General features: G+C 39.5%; 1 protein-coding gene across 2 annotated transcripts in view; it reads left to right on the plus strand.

Annotated features, from left to right (window-relative positions):
* LOC126457067 (phosphatidylinositol 4-kinase beta) overlaps positions 1-19927 on the plus strand; it is a 261997-nt gene that overhangs the window by 224920 nt on the left and 17150 nt on the right. For both annotated transcript variants that reach the window (XM_050093065.1, XM_050093066.1), the window contains exons 4-6: positions 11142-11259; positions 11346-11644; positions 11885-12015. In XM_050093065.1, the coding sequence (XP_049949022.1) occupies positions 11142-11259; positions 11346-11644; positions 11885-12015 (548 nt within the window). The remainder of the gene's footprint in view (positions 1-11141; positions 11260-11345; positions 11645-11884; positions 12016-19927) is intronic.

Genomic DNA, 19927 nt, shown 5'->3' on the forward strand with positions numbered 1-19927 from the left:
GTAAGTCTTTCCGCTCCCGGGATTGGAATGACTCCTTACCCTCTCCCTTAAGACCCACATTCTTTCGTCTTTCCCTCTCCTTTCCTCTTTCCTGATGAAGCAACCGTTGATTGCGAAAGCTTGAATTTTGTGTGTGTGTTTGTGTTTGTTTGTGTGTCTATCGACCTGCCAGCGCTTTCGTTGGGTAAGTCACATCATCTTTGTTTTTGGATATATTTTTCCCACGTGGAATGTTTCCCTCTATCATATTCACATCTATAAAGTAATGTAGAAATACTTCCTATAATTATTAGTACATGGAGATCATCACTATTCATAATTTATTGTTAGTATACTTTACAGTTGTTGCCTGTAGTTGGTGTTTCTGTCCGTTAATGTATATCTTAACTTGTCCTGCATCCATGAGGGTTATCCTTCACCAAGGGATTTACTTAACACAATTTATGAATGGATGAACTGAATGTGCAGTCAGATGTTACTCTTAAAGACCCAAGCATAACAACTACTACTATTACCGCTGCTGCTACTGCTGCTGCTACTACTACTACTACTACTACTACTACTTTTTATTTGTATGGTACTACCTCCTCTATCTGCATCTACACACATACTCTGCAAGACCCTGTACGGTGTGTGGAAAGGTACCTTATCCCTCTACTTGTCATTTCCTTTCCTGTTCCACTCACGAACAGAGCAAGAGAAAAATGTCTGTTTATATATTTCCGTATGAGCCCTAATTTCTCGTATCCTACCATTGTAGTCCTTACATGAATTCTATGGTGGCGACATTAGACTCGTTCTGCAGTCAGCAGAAATGGCGGTTCTCTAAATTTTCTCAATAGTGATCCTTGAAAATAATGTTGCTTTCCCTCCAGGGATTCACATTTGCGTTTCCGCAGCATCTCTGCAATACTTGTGTGTTGCTTGAGTCTAGCAGTAATAAATCTAGTGATCCGCCTCTGAATTGCTTCAATGTCTTACTTTAATCTGACCTGGTGCAAATCCCAAGTACTCCAGAATAAGTCTCACTGGTTTCCTACATGCATTCTTCTCCTTTATAGATGAACCACACTTTCTCCACAAACTCCCAAGCAACCCAAGTCAACCATTTTTCATCTCTGCCACAATCCTCGTGTACCTTTCCTATTGCTTTATCAATAAAATAATTGAACAACATGAACCACAGGCAATTTGTGGGGTGCATTAGTTTTATTATTAAATATATTGTATAAGTATGAATAGGTTCACTGATAATATCTCTGGAAGTATCCATCTCACTTCTTATTGTCATTTATATGAATTTTTATTGCCCATTAGCTCAATTATTAATTGTGCAACTCAAATGGATTCATTGTAGGTGACATTGTGTAGTGCTGTTGAGCAATAATTTAAGCCCTCTTATTTTAACTAAAATCAGAAGTATTGCTTATGAATGTGTGTGGTTTATGAGAATAAATGCACGACTGCCCTTTTATGGCATTAAAAACAAGGCATCTCTGCTTTTAAGATTGCAGATTTCTTTGTGAGGAGCTGAGGAGAAAGTAGAGCATACAAGAAAGTGTGGTCCGTGAACTTGAGTTTGATTGATTTTTAACTGTAGCAGATTTGGGAAGATTAGTGCTTCCTTCTCTTGTTTGCTGCATTTGAGTTGTTGTTCTTATCTTAATTAAATTCATCACTCCTAAATTTGCTCAAAGAATTTAAATATTATTCTGCAGTTGTATTCTCAGTTGGTATACATGTGGATAACACTTCTGTGTTAACAGAAGTCTTGAGAAAGGCAATGGAAAATATTGTGAGAGCACTAAATGTCAGATGCTTAAGTATGGAAAGTTTTCAAACTTACTATTACATAATTTCATTAATTTTTTGGATACCATCAGTTAATAAGTCAAACTTACTGGTCAGCTACCTTTCCATAATGCACACAAGGAAATTCCGTAAGCTGAACTGAATGATTGATTGGTGAAATCTTCATAGCTTTTCATCTTATCAGGGATGTCATTATTGACTATGTTGAGAAATCCTACTTTCTTATATAAGTGTATGCGAAGCTTGGCCAGTGTTGTTTGACTTTCCAGCACTGTTCATTGTAGCTAGAATCATCTGTCAGAATACGCAAGAATGGAGCAACTTTCAGTGATTGTGATGGTATGAAAAAGCTATTGTGTAGATTTTCCTTTGATAAACCTGATGTGTTGTACAGGGCTGCATAAACCTTAACTATTTCATTGGATCATAATTTCTCTCCGAAAACTCATAAAAATGAGAAAGTTATTTTAAAGAGCTCAGTACCTCTGGTAGAATCAGAAGTATTGCCTGTTGTTGGCAAGTCAATTGTTGTTTTTGCGCGTAATGTCCTTTTGTCAGGAATAATGCCTCATTTGGTCAGCTCGTGTCAGTTCGTTTGCAGGCTCATCGGTCGCAATATTTGAAGTCTGTGACAGTAAAAAGCAAATTGGCAATTTGTTTGCAGGCTCTAGCTGGCAGAAGCATCTAGTCCACACTTTGGAAGACAAGCTCATTGATTACAAGACAATGGGCTTTCCAAAGAGGATTCAATATGCGCAGTATTCCAACAAAGGCAACAATTTTATCAATTCTAAGGAAGCTGGAGACAAGGACAACTGGTGTACTAAACAGTGGCTGTGTAAACATAGACCATAATTGAGTACACAGTTTTATCGGTACTGTTTTGGGGTTAACGGAATCGACCCATCTGCTTTGACCAATGGCGTCACCAATATGGCGGAAATGACCATTCACTACTACTCCCATATTACAACTATGACGTCATAACGTAAACATGACAATAAACACACAAATAAATGGAAAAACCATCAAATACATATTCCTCCAAAAATATAATGAAACTAACGGGACAGGTGCGGGAAATTGCGGGTTTTTGGGTGGGGACAAACTAAAAATAAACACACGCCACTAAACCAAATGACAAAAACGATAAAATAAAATGACCACAACCTTCCCAAAATCAACTAAAAACAATATCCACTGGAATCAAACACTACTGATACCAAATCATGAAACCCAAAACTACAACCACGTCCACAGTCACCACTACCTCAAAAAGCACAACAAAACAACAAAATTGGAATCAAACACTTCCTTTGACCTGTTATCATTAAGACATCTCCACATATATCTGTCCGTCCCTGGTCCGAGACGCTGGAACTTTAGTTGGCCTCATTTCTTCACGACACACTGAACACTTCACGACTTCAGCCAACAGGCTGAACAGCTGAAGAAAATTTATTAAAGACAACACACTGTCCCCCATCATCGCTGACAACCGAAAACTGTTGACCTTGTGAGTCATATCCACACCTACGAAAGACATAAACAAAGCGATTTACCAAAATTCACACACGACGAACAGAAAAAAAACTACAATAACATCAACATAAGAAAACCAAAATCATTAACTCACTGAAAAATATTCCTCTGAAAGCACAGTCGCCACTGATACCACACACGTGCAATGCTACCACGTAAATGAACCCCATACACCACATAACACGCTAATCATAAACACACCGCCAGAGAAAATCACCAACCACAACAATACGCCACCTATAAACACGCAAACTGAACCAAAAACATCACCTAACACACAACACATACACACAGCACCAGAGAGCACCACCAATCATATCATAACGACACCTACAAACACGCAACTCTCACAATCTAAATTCTGCGCCGTCGTGACGTCGCACACCATTACAGCCTTACGTCATGGGTCAAAGCCGACGGGTGGAATCGGACGCTTCGGTTAACCCCTGTTTTGAGATGCATGGAGAACTCTTCAAGGAAATCATTGCATTGATTGAGCCAGGAGACAGGTATTCCATGTGGCATGTTTAAAGGACTGAGAAGAAATTGGCATTGCGACAATACAGACTGCACAATTGCAAGGAACAGATCATGAGAAAAGTATGGTGTTGATGGTTTCAAGGGTTTCTTATTCAGCATCTAGACATTGTCTCCTTAAGTTGGTGCATAGATGAGGCATGGTTCCGTCTGTCAGATTACATCAACGCACAAAACAGTAGATACTGAGCTGGTCCCACATATCATCCACAAAACACCACTGCATGATGAAAAGCTTAGAGTGTGGTGTGCGGTGTCGGCTTCCAGGATTTTTGGCCCTATTTTCTTTGATATGACTGTAGACACTGAAGTTTATTTGGGCATCTTCGGTACATTTGTGGAGCAGTTGTTTGACATCAAACTTACGGAAGATTATTCCCAAATAGATGGAGGGACGTGTAACATGCCTAATGCTCCCGTAAAACTTGTAACCCGTTTCTTTGGTGACATGATAATAATAAATCAATAATTGTGGACCCCTGATCATCACCCCCGCCCCCCCCCCCCCCAAGTTTTTTGTGGGTGTCTGATAGGCCAAGTGTACAAGAATAGACCACAGACAATGACAGAATTCTGTGAGGTCATTACACGTGAAATAAGCCACATTGCCAAAGGTGCATGTAGCATAAAGTCGCAGAAGATGGTGAAATGAGTATGAAGGAAGGAAGGCAGTGATTTGGAAAAATCGTGGAAAACCCAATTCTGGATGGCCAGATGCAAATTTGAGCTGTAGTCCTCCCAAATGCGAGTCCAGTGTGCTAACCACTGTGCCACCTTGCTTACTCGAAATAAGTACAGTTGTGCATCAATGCTGTTAGGGCTTTGTATATATGTAATCTTCCAGTTGTCTGCTATCATAGTACTGGTGATCCTTGATGCCAACTCCCCAGCTCTTGATGAAAGGCTCTGGAATTCTATGTACTGTAGTATTTGATGGCGTGTTTAGAGCAATTGGTTAAAAATAGCCAGTGGAAAAAAATAAGGTAGATGGCCTTTGCAGTGAGAACTAACTTGTCATGTGAATTTCTATCCACAAGCTCAAGCGGTCCAATGTGTTTGAGCAAACAACTGTCAGTAGTGCGTCAGTGCTGCTAAACAGTTGCTCATACTTTGCTCATTGCAGTAAAAACTAAGCTCTTGTGCCCCTCGGTAATAACAGCCTTTGGCTGTATGTTTTATATTCATAAGTTCTTGGTCCTGGCGAGGAAACAGATCATCTTTTTTCTTCGTCATGATTTCTTAAGTCACAGCATTAATGTTATGTAAGAAATGAGAAAGAGTAAGTAATAATGTCGGTGGCAGTTAGCCAGCTCTCGATGAAGAAATTTATAGTTTTAAAAATGTGAGAGTATTTCCGGCACCAATATGTGATAGCTGAGTCAGTATTGTCAAATTGTACAGTGAGTAGTCTCTTCTTGATTGATACAGTTCTGTTTCTTTTCAATTGCAGCAGAAATTTTTAGATCAGAAATACACAACAATGATAAGATAGTAAACCTCTCTTCAGATTTTGTATTAGAAAGGACAACACAGTAAGCATTCTGCTCAGGGTGGAACCAATTTATCGTGACACCCAAACCGTGACTGAAACGGCAATAGACATTAACAATGAAGGCAATCACAATGGGTTTGTCAGAATGTGAGAAGTCGTTTCACTCATCTAACTGGCCCCTTGCAGATGTTAACATGAAATGCAGTGATCAAAGTTGTGTGCTGTTATGTGGAAAATAGCTTATGTATCACCAGTGTTATCTTTTAAACTTGTAATCTCATCATCCCCTACAACCCCCCCTCCCCCCCCCCCCCCCCCTATGATTACCAGGGGCGCACCAAGGCAAGGAATCGACAAAGTTTATGTAATGAGAAGTACGTCGGAGGAAAATTAATTTTGTTCCCATGTTGTTGTGGCTTTTAGCCCAACCGATGATGCTCTCAGTGCTGATCTATCCTGTGTCTACAAGTGCACCCTACATCCGCTTGAACGTGCTTACTGTAGTCAAGGTTCGAGCTCCCTCTAGAAGTTTTACCAGCCATTACTGAAGTGACCCTACCTTAATGCCCCGTGATATGTCCTTAAAAACATATCCTTTCTATTATTCAAGTTGTGTTATAAATTTCTTTCCCTTCTGATTTGATTCACTGCATTGATTTGGTACTTCATTAGTTATCTGGTATACCCGCCTAATCTTCAGAATTCTTCTGTAGCGCTGCATTTTGAAAGATTCTATTCTCTTCTTGTCTGTACGGTTCAACACCCAAGTTTCGCTTCCATGTAATGCTACAGTGCAAACAAATACTTCCATAATAAACATTCTGATCTTAAAATTTCTATTTGGCAATAACAGATTTCTCTTTTTGAGAAACACTTTTCATACTACTGCAGCAAATATTGAAAAGTTTGGTAAATTGCAACAGAATGAAATAATCATGGCAGGACAGTTAAACACATTTTTTTGTATGTTCCCATTAGACTGTTGAAGTGTTGGGAACCCTCCCAAAGAAAACGCAGTTGTTATCTTTCTGAGTGCACGTCACCAAAACAGTAGGACACACAACAAAAATCGTGAAACATAATTTCCATGGTTACTGCTGTACTTTACAACTGTGCAATCATATCTTTAATCATTTTGCTGTATTTCAAAATCCTTCCCTCACCTCACGATTTTTGAAAAAGTCTAGCTACTGAAGGATTTAATTGAAACAATAAGGTCTCACACTCTGTCGAGTCTGGGAAAAACCAACATGGAGGTGGTGACAGGCAATTGTAGCATGAAGAATATAGAGTCTCTATTCAATTTCTTGCCAAGTTCTTTGTATCATTTCCTCTGTTACTGTTGCAATCATCATTAGTGATGTGATGTTGCAACGTACAAATTTCGTCCACTTTGGTCGCATAGACGCGGTCCTTCACAAATCCCCACATGAAGAAATCGAGCAGCATAATGTCAGGTGAACGTGGTGGCCAGGCAAAGGATCCTCTGCATCCGATCCAACGATTGGGAAATTTCCTATCCAGGACCTTGCGAACGGCCATTGACAAATGCAGTGGAGCTCCATCTTGTTGAAAAATGATGTTGGGTTGCAAGTCTTGTATATGAGGGTACAAACTGCTCCAACATGTCCAGATACACTGACCCATTCACTGTTTGTTCCACAAAGAAGAATAGTCCAACAACCCTGTCATGCATTAGCCTGCACCAGATGTTTAATTTAGGGCTATCACGAACATGTTCAATGTCAACAAGCGGCTTTTGAGAACCCCAATCCAAACATGATGCCTATATTAACCCTTCCTGATAGATGTAAGGTTGCCTCACGTGAGAATAAACATCTTTCCGGGAAGCTGGCATCCATATCAATACGCCGCAGCATATCCACGGCATATTGTTTTCGGCGTGGTTTGTCGTTCGGCATCAGATGTTGCAGAATTTGCACTTTGTAAGCACACATAGGAAGACGCTGGTGAACTACACAATGCAGTGTTGATCGAGGTACATCAAGTTGCCTAGATGCTTGACGAACTGACTTACGTGGGCTTCTGAGAAACGTTTGTCTGATGTCCTCCACTGTCTCTTATGAAACTCCATAATGTGCACAGCCAGAATGTTTCAGAAAACTTCATGTTGCCAGAAACTTCCTATACATTCCTTAATTGTTTTCACTTCAGGTGGATCACATTCATACACATGACGATAATTTCTTTGCACAGTAATTGGTGGATTTGTTTCTGCAAACCGCACCACTGCTTGCGCGCACTGCTTGGGAGTCTCCATTTTCACTTCATGCGACCGTGCTGCACTCTGGTGATGATACTTGGCACTTATGATGCAGAAATATAAATTCTTGAGATGCTCTACAATGTGGTGCATTTTTCATTGTCGTATCTACTGTAGTTTTTCTCTCCTGGGTCCTTGAAATCAGGGAGGTTTGAGTGGGACATCCTGTATTGTTATTATTATTTGCAAATATCATTTTGTGTAGTCTACAGAACTGCTAAACAGAACTTACAGATCAAAATTTGGTAGAGGCAGCATAAAAACGTAATGAACTCTTGCAGTTACATGATTTTATTTATTTAAACCAAATGAGAAGCTATAAACATAGCAGACCTGTTAAACTTTCTTAGTTGCAAAAAATCAAACAGATACAAATTGGTGATCCCTTGGTGCTTCAGAACATGTCTACCAACCGATCCCTTCTACTAGACAAATTGTGCCACAAATTCCTCTTCTCCCTAATCCTACTCAGTATCTCCTCGTTAGTGTGATCTACCCATTTAATCTTCAGTATTTTTCTGTAGCACCACATTTCAAAAGCATCTATTGTCTTCTTGTCTAAACTATTTATTGTCCACGTTTCACATCCATACATGGCTACACTCCATACAAATACTTTCAGAAATGATTTCCTGACACGTAAATCTATACTTGATGCTAACAAATTTCTCTTCTTCAGAAACGCTTTCCTTGTCATTGCCAGTCTACATCTTAATCCTTCCTACTTCGACTGTCATGAGTTATTTTGCTCCCCAAATAACAAAACTTATCTACTACTTTAAGTGTCTCTTTTCCTAATCTAATTCGCCCAGCATCAACCAATGTCATTAGACTACATTCCATTATCCTCTTTTTGCTTTTGTTGATGTTCAACTTATAGCTTCCTTTCAAGACACTGTCCATTCCGTTCAACTGCTCTTCCAGGTCCTTTGCTGTCTCTGACAGAATTACAATATCATCGGCAAACATCAGAGTTCTTATTTCTCCTCCATGGATTTTAATTCCTACTCCAAATTTTTCTTTCGTTTCTTTTACTTCTTGTTCAATATACAGATTGAATAACATTGGGGAGAGGCTACAACCCTGTCTTACTCCCTTCCCAACCACTGCTTCCCTTTCATGCCCCTTGACTCTAACTGCCATCTGTTTTCTGTACAAATTGTAAATAGCCTTTCACACCCTGTATTTTACCCTTGCCACCTTTAGAATTTGAAAGAGAGTATTCCAGTCAACATTGTCAAAAGCTTTCTCCAAGTCTACTAATGCTAGAAACATAGGTTTGCCTTTCCTCAACATATCTTGTAAGATAAGTCATAGTGTCAGCATTGCCTCAAGTGTTCCAGTATTTCTATGGAATCTGAATTGATCTTTCCTAAGGTCGGCATCTACCAGTTTTTCCATTCATCTGTAAAGAATTCATATCAGTATTTTGCAGCCGTGACTTATTAAACTGATAGTTTGATAATTTTCACACCTGTCAACACCTACTTTCTGAGGGATTGGAATTATTATATTATTCTTGAAATCTGAGGGTATTTTGCCTGTTTCGGATGTCTTGCTCACCAGATGGTGAGTTTTGTCAGGGCTGGCTCTCCCAAGGCTATCAGTAGTTCTAATGGAATGTTGTCTATTCTGGGGACTTGTTTCGACTTAGGTCTTTCAATTTCTGTCAAATTCTTCACACAGTATCATATCTCACATTTCATTTTCACCTACGTCCTCTTCCATTTCCATATATTGTCCTCAAATACATCACCCTTTTGTAGACTATCTACACACTCCTTCTATCTTTCTGCTTTCCGTTCTTTGCTTGGAACTGGTTTTCCATCTGAGCTCTTGATATTCATACAAGTGGTTCTCTTTTCTCCAAAGGTCCCTTTAATTTTCCTGTAGGCAGTATCTATCTTAACCCTAGTGATATATGTCTCTACATCCTTAAATTGTCCTCCAACCATCCTTGCTTAGCCATTTTGCACTTCCTGCTGCTCTCATTTTTGAGACGTTTGTATTCCTTTTTGCCAGCTTCATTTACTGCATTTTTTATACGTACAGTTTTCATGGTCGATCACAACATATAGAACATAGGATTGACATTATGCACTCTTTGACGAAGAAATGTTAATGTACTGGATTCTGAGTGTGAACTTTCACGTAGTATATGTTAATTGTGAGTTGACGCGGACTGTCATGGATATGTTAACAGAACAATTGCAGCTATGGATTCTGTAACATTGGTGTTCCCCATGTAATAGTTGTACATTGACTCACACAAAGGAATTAACAAAATATGACATGATTTACTACGTGGTAATGCTAAATGATAGCCAAGCCCAGACTAAAGATTTTTGGGTGAAGTGAAGCATATAGAGACTAGTGCAATGACATTTTGTGACTTGGATAATTACGTATTACTTTACAAAACTGCAAGGTTAATAATCAGTAGTGTTGGCGATCTGTTGGTTCCATCAGTAAACTGATTTAACTAAATGACAACTGGTTAGGAAAGTATTAAAGTTGAAGGTACTAGTTGTTTAATACACTATATGCCTTCGCGGTGAATTCTCTGTTTTCAAGTAAAAATCAAACTATGGAAAATCCAGGCTGGAATGTAACAATATTATGAGAAGGAAAGTTGCTACTCACCACATAGCGAAGGTACTGAGTCACAGATAGGCACAACAAAAAGACTCTCACCCAGAAACTGCAGTCGTGTGTGAGTTGCGTTTGCGCGTCTGCACGTGTGTGTGTGTGTGTGTGTGTGTGTGTGTGTGTGTGTGTGTGTGTGCTTAATTAGATAACCAAATGCACTATCCAATGCAGAAAAATTAGGCCAACTAAAGTATAAAGGCAAACTTAGAAGTTAAATAAGCTGAAGAACTCAAATCGCAAAAGTATTGACAGTTTTGTATATATGCAACATATAGTTCGCTTGTTTTTTAGTAGAACACAGTTGAATTATAAGAAAAAAAATAGTTATTTAAGAGAAGTAGAATAATAGCAGATGGAGTAACTCCAGTTTGCTATGTTTCAGTGTGACTTTCCAGTGTGAGAAATGTACTTCAGATGATTGTCAAATCAAGGAATTTAATTTGCGCATTGGGTTTAGTTTAACGTGTTTGAATATTACCCACAAGAGAGTGTCACAGAAATGTTCAAAAATCTGGATAGGCAGATGCTTGAAAATAAATTCTGTTGGAAGATTACAAACAGTGAGGAATCTAGGACTATATTAATGCCTTCTACATGTTGCTCCCATTGGGACCTCAAAGACAAGATAAGAATAATTACCACATGTGCAGAGGTATTTGAATTCTCACTCTTCCCGCACTCCACATGCGGATGTGGACGGAATGGGAAGAAACATGAATACACGGTACAGAGGGATGCCGTGCAGATTGTGAATGTTGAAATAGTACAAGTGTACACACGTTTTCTAAATTGTATGTCTAATTAACATTTTTATTTCTCATGCAGGGAACAAAATATTCAGTTTTCCAGACAATGAAGTAGATTTTTACTTGCCACAGTTGGTTAGCATGTACATACAGATGCATGATGTTGCTGAAGTAATACATCCGTACCTTATACACAGGTAAATTTTAATTGCATGTTTGACCATGTACTGAGATCTGTACATAAAAATTGCATCTTATGTAATGATGTGTTTCTGATCAATAGGTGTAGAAAGTCTGCTGACTTTTCTCTGAAGTGTGCCTGGCTCCTTGATGCATACAGTTCAGATGCTCATTTACCATCGAAGAAAAAGTCCCATGGAACAAAGTTGCGTAATCATATTCTCTCAGATGAATTACGCCCTCGAGGTCATCAACAGCATAAACCAGACCAGCCTACTACAGTTCCTCCTCCACCTCCTCCGCCACTTCCTCTTCCATTATCAGTTGCTAAGAAGACACATCAGCGATCTCGATCTGATGCTACAGGACTCTTTCAGAGTTGCAAACGCATGCTGTCTTCCGGTAAGCAAATTTCAAAGTTTGTAAAGTTTGTGTTTGGTTATATGTTGTTTTTTCTGCAATGACATTGTTTACAAAAATGCATACGTATAACTTTATTAAGGAATATAAACAAAACTGATAGTTATGTGATTTGAAGTGAATACTGTGATCTTAGGAGTTTTCACTGCTTTATTTATGTGTAGCATAAGTAATCCATAGCTGAAGCAGTCAGTGGTAATTTCTATCACCCATGTTTTGCAGGTTCGACCAACAAAGTCTCTTTAGGTGACTTAGCATCTGGACGTGCATTTGACAATGGCTGTACCTGTTTTGACACCTGTCAGGGGGTCGTTAATGATCTCAAAGGAAAGAAGACGGATTGCACGTGCAATGTAATTCATAATTATATTATGTATTAGTCTTATTTAGCTTAGCTTCAGTATTGAATCCGCAAAAACTGATGGAGGTTAATGTTTATAATACCAGTTTTGCAACACCCTATTTCTTGAAATGTAAAGTCATTTGTTGTTGTTGAATGATTCTCCTTCAAATTTCATTTTGAAATTTGGGTTGGCATCACAGTCATTTTACTGCTTACGTAGTAAATTTGTGCTTCCAAAAATAATTTACACGGCTTAAATATACTGTTTGTATTAACGGGCTTGTTTGTATTTTTATTACATTTATCGAATTAGCACAAAAGGTAATGTTTAGTGGGAAAAAATGCCAGGATGTTTTGTGGTCCAAAATCCCAAGTTAACTGTAAGGTACCTTCTTTCTCATTGCCTTTGCAAACTAATTTACAGGCCAGAAAGGCAACGCTATACTACATCCAATAGAGCTATGCTATGTAAAACACTGCAGTAGTCAAGACAGACTAGTTGGATAGACTATCAGCTTTCTTTGTTGATTTGTGCAATGTACTCATGAGCAATTGAATTAAAAATATCTTTCTTAGTAGTGGGGAGCACCACTTTTTGCCGTGCTGACTGTGACAGGTGTCTTCGGTGTATATTTCGTAAGAAACTGAAAGTGTTGCAGAGTCATCCTGATCCACAAACACACTACCATCACCCCACAATTCACGAAGACTGGACAGAAAAATCAAAGATGTATACTTCATGTCCTGGTGTCTTAGAAGTGCTCAGTGGGATTCAGGTTGAGTTATCCTGAGGAGGAACCACGCAAGCACCCTTACATCTATTAAGTGCTGGAATTTGGGAATGGTAGGGTTCAGTGTCGATGTGCTGAAGTCGTGTGATCAAGGACACTGTAGACCAACAAATGGAGGCACATGGTAAAACATTAGGTTTCCGTATGATGCAACAGTGAGAGAGGATGGCAGATGCATTAAGGGTTCCCACTTCATCCCATGTAAATATCTCCCACAAAGGAATATGTCCAGCATCTAGCTGTATAGCATTCTGCAAACTAGTGAGTTGTATCACCTCTTCTACGAGGTGCCTCTGAAAAGTAAGTACCATTTTATTGTACTGCCACTGCAGCAATGGTGTCACAGTTCCACACATTCACACTCATATTTCTGTTTCATTGTCTTTCCACTGATGCCTTTAAAGCTCTTTTGTGCTGTGTGTACATTTGATAGTGATCTTTCAAAATGTTATGGACAATCTCTGAGCTCATGGACTGTGAAGTGCAATCTGTAATACAGTCTTTGAACACAAAGAAGGTTAAGCCAGGTGAGATTTGTCAACTTTTTAGAGAGTTGTGGTGAAAATGCAATGACTAATGGGATGACGATGAGGTGGGCGAGACAGTTCAATGGTGGATGAACCAATGTTCATGACGAAGCATGGAGTGGGCAGCCTTCTGTTGTCAGTGATGGTTTGGTTGAGAAAATGAATGAAAAAAAAAATGATAACAGAGGGTTCACAATAAGAATAGTTTGTGATGACTTTCCACAAGTTTCAATATCTGTTGTGCCTGAGATTGTCACAAATAATTTAAATTTTTGCAATTCGTGTTCCATTTGGGTTCTGAAAATGCTTATGGATGTCCACAAAATGAAGTGACAAGACAGTGCTTTGACATTCCATATGTGATATAGTGATGAGGGGGGATGAGTTCTTAAACTGAATTGGGACCAGTGATGAAACTTGGTTTTGCCATGTCATTCCAAAATCGTAACAACAGTTGTTGGAGTGGGTGCACGCACAATCCTTCAAGAAACAAAAATTTAAAACAGCATTGTCAGCACAAAAAATCCTGCATTGTGTTCTGGGGCAGGCAGGGCATTCTGCACTCAATGCGGTACGATACCGTGAAACATTAGGTAAATCTCGGCTCTCAGCAAAAGGGCATGGAATGTTAGTCAAGACGTTGTGTTGATTCATGACAAAACACATTCTTGTTCTGCTGGCGTCACTCAAAACCTTATTCAGCAATTTGGTTGGGAACAGATTGATCACTTGCCGTACAGCCCCAATCTCTCATCCTCTGTCTACCACTTGTTCTTGAACTTGAAGCATGATTTTGGAACAACACAAAAGATGGTGTTCAGCAGTGGCTTTCTTCATTGGCAGCCTCTTTCTATGAAGAGGGCATTGAAAAGTAGGTATCCTGTTATGACAGATGTCTGAACAAGGGTGATGTAGAAAAAAATTGAAATACTCTTTCTTTTTTAAAAGAGAGAGAGAGAGAGAATTTCATTTGAAGAAAGTTTTTTCCTATAACAGTACTTACTTTCTGGACATGCCCCCCCCCCCCCCCAGTTTTCTCTTAACCAACTGTTGGCATGTACCAATGTGGGCCCTATATATAGAGCATCCAGTGGCAGTGTTCACATAAAATCTTTTTATGTCCAGTGTTGTTTGGTGAGTAGGGACCACTTTATTTCTATTTGATTTACACATCAACTTCTGTAGGACCAAATTGAGGAGCAAATCTCTAAGGTCATGGAATGTATCAGTACATGAAATCACAACATAAAAGTAATAACAGATAAAAATAAAATGTTTATGAACCTGCAAAAAAGTCAGTCCATAATTTAAGTAAATGCAATCAACAGTACAACAAGAATCAGCTTAATTTTTCAAGGAACTCTTCGATGGAATAGGATTGACCCATGTGGAAACTCTTCAGTTTCGATTTGAAAGCATGTGGATTACTACTAAGATTTTTGAATTCTTGTGGTAGCTTCTTGAAAATGGATGCACCTTTCTGCTCGAGAGTTGAGGAAGTCTGATCCAAATGCAGGTTTGATCTCTGCCAAGTATTAACTGAGTGAAAGCTGCTTATTCTTGGGAATATGCTAACATTTTTTAACAAGAAATGACAGTAAGGAATATATACATTGAGAAGCCAATGTCAAAATATTCAGACTCGTGAACAGGGCTCAACAGGAGGTTTGTGAACTTACACCATGTATTGCTTGAACCACCCGTTTCTGAGCCAAAAATACCCTTTTGTAGTTTGAATAGTAACACCAAAATATATTACCATATGATATAAGCGAATGAAAATAAGCAAAGTAGACTAATTTTTGTATTGCACCTGTGAAGCAATAGGTTGCGTACCTCAACAACAGAAAGATGGTTCTCGATGGTATGGCTGTTCACCAGTAATCCTTGTGCAGCATTGAATTGGCAAGTCATATGCTGAATTGTGGACAATCTTATCTGTTGGTATGACCTACAGTAGTCAGTGAAGACATATGTCATCAATAAGTCGTTGGCCAGACGATGCTTTCCTCTAGGTTAAAATACAGTGCACTCTTGCTGTGGTGGCATGTGAGATGTGCAGTGTCTGTTTTGTTTTTCTAGTGGAGTGTTCCATGTATTCGGCATCAAGGATGGGGCTACAATCAGATGTGTCAGTATTCAGTATTGCACATTCTGCCCTTTATTTCACTCTCTCCCCCTCCCCCTCTCCCCTCCCCCTCTCCCCCTCCCGCTCTCCCCTCTCCCCCTCCCACTCTCCTCTCCCCCCTCTCCCCCTCCCTCTCTCTTCCCCCCTTCCAAAACAGCAGCTGTCTCTAATTTAGTCACTAATGCATTTGAAGAAACATGTTAGACAAATATGAACTTAATCTTCATTAATTTGCAATACTCCTTTATTCAAAGTATTCACGAGAAAGAGATCAATTTTGGTGGTGTCAGAGGAAGCTGTGAAAAAGAAAAATGTACATTCTTGGCTTCTTCAATCAATCTGACTTGTCCAGACTAACATTCTAGAGGATTTTCAAAAATTTGTAAGGAATGGTAAAAACAAATACACTGATTATGTTGTAAATTAAATATCATTTGTTTGTAGAAATACACTGAAGTGCCATAGAAACTGGTATATGCGTGCTTATTCAAATAAAGATATATGTAAACAGGCATAATATGGCACTGCGTTCAGCAACACGTATATGACACCTCCATCCAATTGTGTAAATAGTGCATTCCAACGGACTTGGGCAATGCCAGCAGGGCAATCCAACACCCCACATGCCCAGAATTGCGGCAGTCGCTCCAGAATACTCATCTGAGTTTAAGCAATTCCACTGGCCACCAAACTCTCCAGACATGGTCATTATTGAGCATATTGGGGATGCCTCATAATGTGCTGTTCAGAAGAGATCTCCACCCCCTCGTACTCTTATGAATTTATGGAAAGTGCTGCAGGATTCTTGGTGTCAATTCCTTCCAGCACTACTTCATACATCAGTAGAGTCCATGCCACATCATGTCACGGCACTTCTGCATGCTCTGGGGGGCCCCTACATGATATTAGGCTGGTGTACCAGTTTCTTTGGCTCTTCGGTGTATGTTAAGATTGATTGTATCTTAGCAAGTGGAGAAAGGTAATGACAGTTTAAAAATGCAGTTGTAATGTCATCTGAAAAACTTGTGTATAAAATTTTTAAGTGTATTTGCCTGTCTGTTTGCCTGTCTATGATAATTTTGAAACAGTTTTGCATACAGTGTGTCTCATCAGTGTTAGCACACCACCAGCAACTTACCCTCTTGGAAGATTTTCCACTGTTTTCTGCTTACTTCAGTAGACACTATATAAACATGTCGGATATGTCTTCTTTTTGGCTGGTGATATTTTGTCAGGAAAGTTTTAGCTTGTAATCTACTTGTACTGGTTGCAAAAAAAACTGTTATTCTGTAAGTTTTTGTTGCCTTCAAAAATAAAACTGTTCGCTAGCTTCATAAGAATATCTACATCTACATCCATACTCCGCAAGCCACCTGAGGTGTGTGGCGGAGGGTACCTTAAGTACATCTATCGGTTCTCCCTTCTAGTCCAGTCTCGTATTGTTCGTGGAAAGAAGGATTGTCGGTATGCCTCTGTGTGGGCTCTAATCTCTCTGATTTTATCCTCATGGTCTCTTCACGAGATATACGTAGGAGGGAGCAATATACTGCTTGACTCTTTGGTGAAGGTATGTTCTCGAAACTTTGACAAAAGCTCGTACCGAGCTACTGAGCGTCTCTCCTGCAGAGTCTTCCACTGGAGTTTATCTATCATCTCCGTAACGCTTTCGCGATTACTAAATGATCCTGTAACGAAGCGCGCTGCTCTCCGTTGGATCTTCTCTATATCTTCTATCAACCCTATCTGGTACGGATCCCACACTGCTGAGCAGTATTCAAGGAGTGGGCGAACAAGCGTACTGTAACCTACTTCCTTTGTTTTCGGATTGCATTTCCTTAGGATTCTTCCAATGAATCTCACTCTGGCATCTGCTTTACCGACGATCAACATTATATGATCATTCCATTTTAAATCACTCCTATTGCGTATTCCCAGATAATTGATGGTATTAACTGCTTCCAGTTGCTGACCTGCTATTTTGTAGCTAAATGATAAAGGATCTATCTTTCTGTGTATTCGCAGCACATTACACTTGTCTACATTGAGATTCAATTGCCATTCCCTGCACCATGCGTCAATTTTTCGCTGCAGATCCTCCTGCATTTCAGTGCAATTTTCCATTGTTACAACCTCTCGATACACCACAGCATCATCCGCAAAAAGCCTCGGTGAACTTCCGATGTCATCCACAAGGTCATTTATGTATATTGTGAATAGCAACGGTCCTATGACACTCCCCTGCCGCACACCTGAAATCACTCTTACTTCGGGAGACTTCTCTCCATTGAGAATGACATGCTGCGTCCTGTTATCTAGGAACTCCTCAATCCAATCACACAATTGGTCTGATAGTCCATATGCTCTTACTTTGTTCATTAAACGACTGTGGGGAACTGTATCAAACGCCTTGCGGAAGTCAAGAAACACGGCATCTACCTGGGAACCTGTGTCTATGGCCCTCTGAGTCTCGTGGACGAATAGCGCGAGCTGGGTTTCACATGACCGTCTTTTTCGAAACCCATGCTGATTCCTACAGAGTAGATTTCTAGTCTCCAGAAAAGTCATTATACTCGAACACAATACGTGTTCCAAAATTCTACAACTGATCGACGTTAGAGATATAGGTCTATAGTTCTGCACATCTGCTCGACGTCCCTTCTTGAAAACGGGGATGACCTGTGCCCTTTTCCAATCCTTTGGAACTCTACACTCTTCTAGAGACCTACGGTACACCGCTGCAAGAAGGGGGGCAAGTTCCTTCGCGTACTCTGTGTAAAATTGAACTGGTATCCCATCAGGTCCAGAGGCCTTTCCTCTTTTGAACGATTTTAATTGTTTCTCTATCCCTCTGTCGTCTATTTCGATATCTACCATTTTGTCATCTGTGCGACAATCTAGAGAAGGAACTACAGTGCAATCTTCCTCTGTGAAACAACTCTGGAAAAAGACATTTAGTATTTCGGCCTTTAGTCTGTCATCCTCTGTTTCAGTACCATTTTGGTCGCAGAGTGTCTATACATTTTGTTTTGATCCACCTACCGCTTTGACATAAGACCAGAATTTCTTAGGATTTTCTGCCAAGTCAGTACATAGAACTTTACTTTCGAATTCATTGAACGCCTCTCGCATAGCCCTCCTCACACTACATTTCGCTTCGCGTAATTTTTGTTTGTCTGCAAGGCTTTGGCTATGTTTGTGTTTGCTGTGAAGTTCCCTTTGCTTCCGCAGCAGTTTTCTAACTCGGTTGTTGTACCACGGTGGCTCTTTTCCATCTCTTACGATCTTGCTTGGCACATACTCATCTAACGCAGTATGTACGACGGTTTTGAACTTTGTCCACTGATCCTCAACACTATCTTTCTTCTTTCATTCACATTCCTGGTTTCTTGATGCAGGACTAAAGCATTGGTGGTACTAATCAAAAAGAGATGAAAGAATAACTTTTTCAATACTTCAGCTGTTCTCATTGAAATCAGATTTGTCGACATGTATCTTGTAAATGCTACAGTCCAGGGCAGCATTGGGCCTGGTCTTTGTAATAGACCCTGCTGGCTGCACAGTTACATGAATGGTGGGCACAGTGTGGCATGTAGGCAGCATTAATATGTCTTTTGTATTCCTCCATTGTATGCACAGCAGTTGCTTTTGTTGTCTTCTCAGTTTGTTTGACAACACTGCATGAAGAAATCTCCTTCCTGTTCACCATACAGGTGTAGTCAGCTGTTGACTTTCGATCCCAGAAGTAATCGAACTCAGCAGGTTTATACCAGTCCATGTTGACAATAAAGCCCTTGTCAAAGTAGTTCTTGATGAAACCCTTCAAGAGAACCGTAACTCCTGATTCCTCTCTTCACTACTCAGTGTATACTTCCATTCTCAGAAGCTAATCTGTTGACACCTCACTACCTGAAATATTTTTCTACTCTAATTCTTTTGCTTGTTTTTCAAGAATATGATGAATTTTACACAACTTCTAAATCAATACATACCTTAAACAACAATCGCAGCAGCACAAAGTGTAAATGAAGACAAGAAGACATTTTGAATTATCAGTCACAATTTGGATGGTTGCTAGATATGTAATACTCATTGTTGCAAACTTACAAGATTGCTTTGAAATGATCATGAATCATAATACTAGCAGCAAAAGGAGTGTGGAGAACTGGATTCTTCAAGCAGTAGTCATTGCATTTATGATTTTCTGACATGCATGTAAATACTAATAGCAAAGAAACAAGTAAATCTCATTTACCTTCATTATTCCCCACTTTTCCCAGAAACTTTTATGCTGAAATGTATTTTGTCTTCATCTTTTTGCAGTAATGCTACCTGCACATTGATTTGTCTCCGTTTGTATAATTCCTTACATTTCTGGTGGAATGAACAATGAAAAACAATAATACACAGTTGATTTGACATCAAGAAGTTTCTTGGGAAACAGGAAGTGCAAGCAGTGCACCCACGGTACTCCATCCA

Source organism: Schistocerca serialis, chromosome 2, assembly GCF_023864345.2.
Source record: "Schistocerca serialis cubense isolate TAMUIC-IGC-003099 chromosome 2, iqSchSeri2.2, whole genome shotgun sequence".
In the NCBI taxonomy this organism is placed as follows: domain Eukaryota; kingdom Metazoa; phylum Arthropoda; class Insecta; order Orthoptera; family Acrididae; genus Schistocerca; species Schistocerca serialis.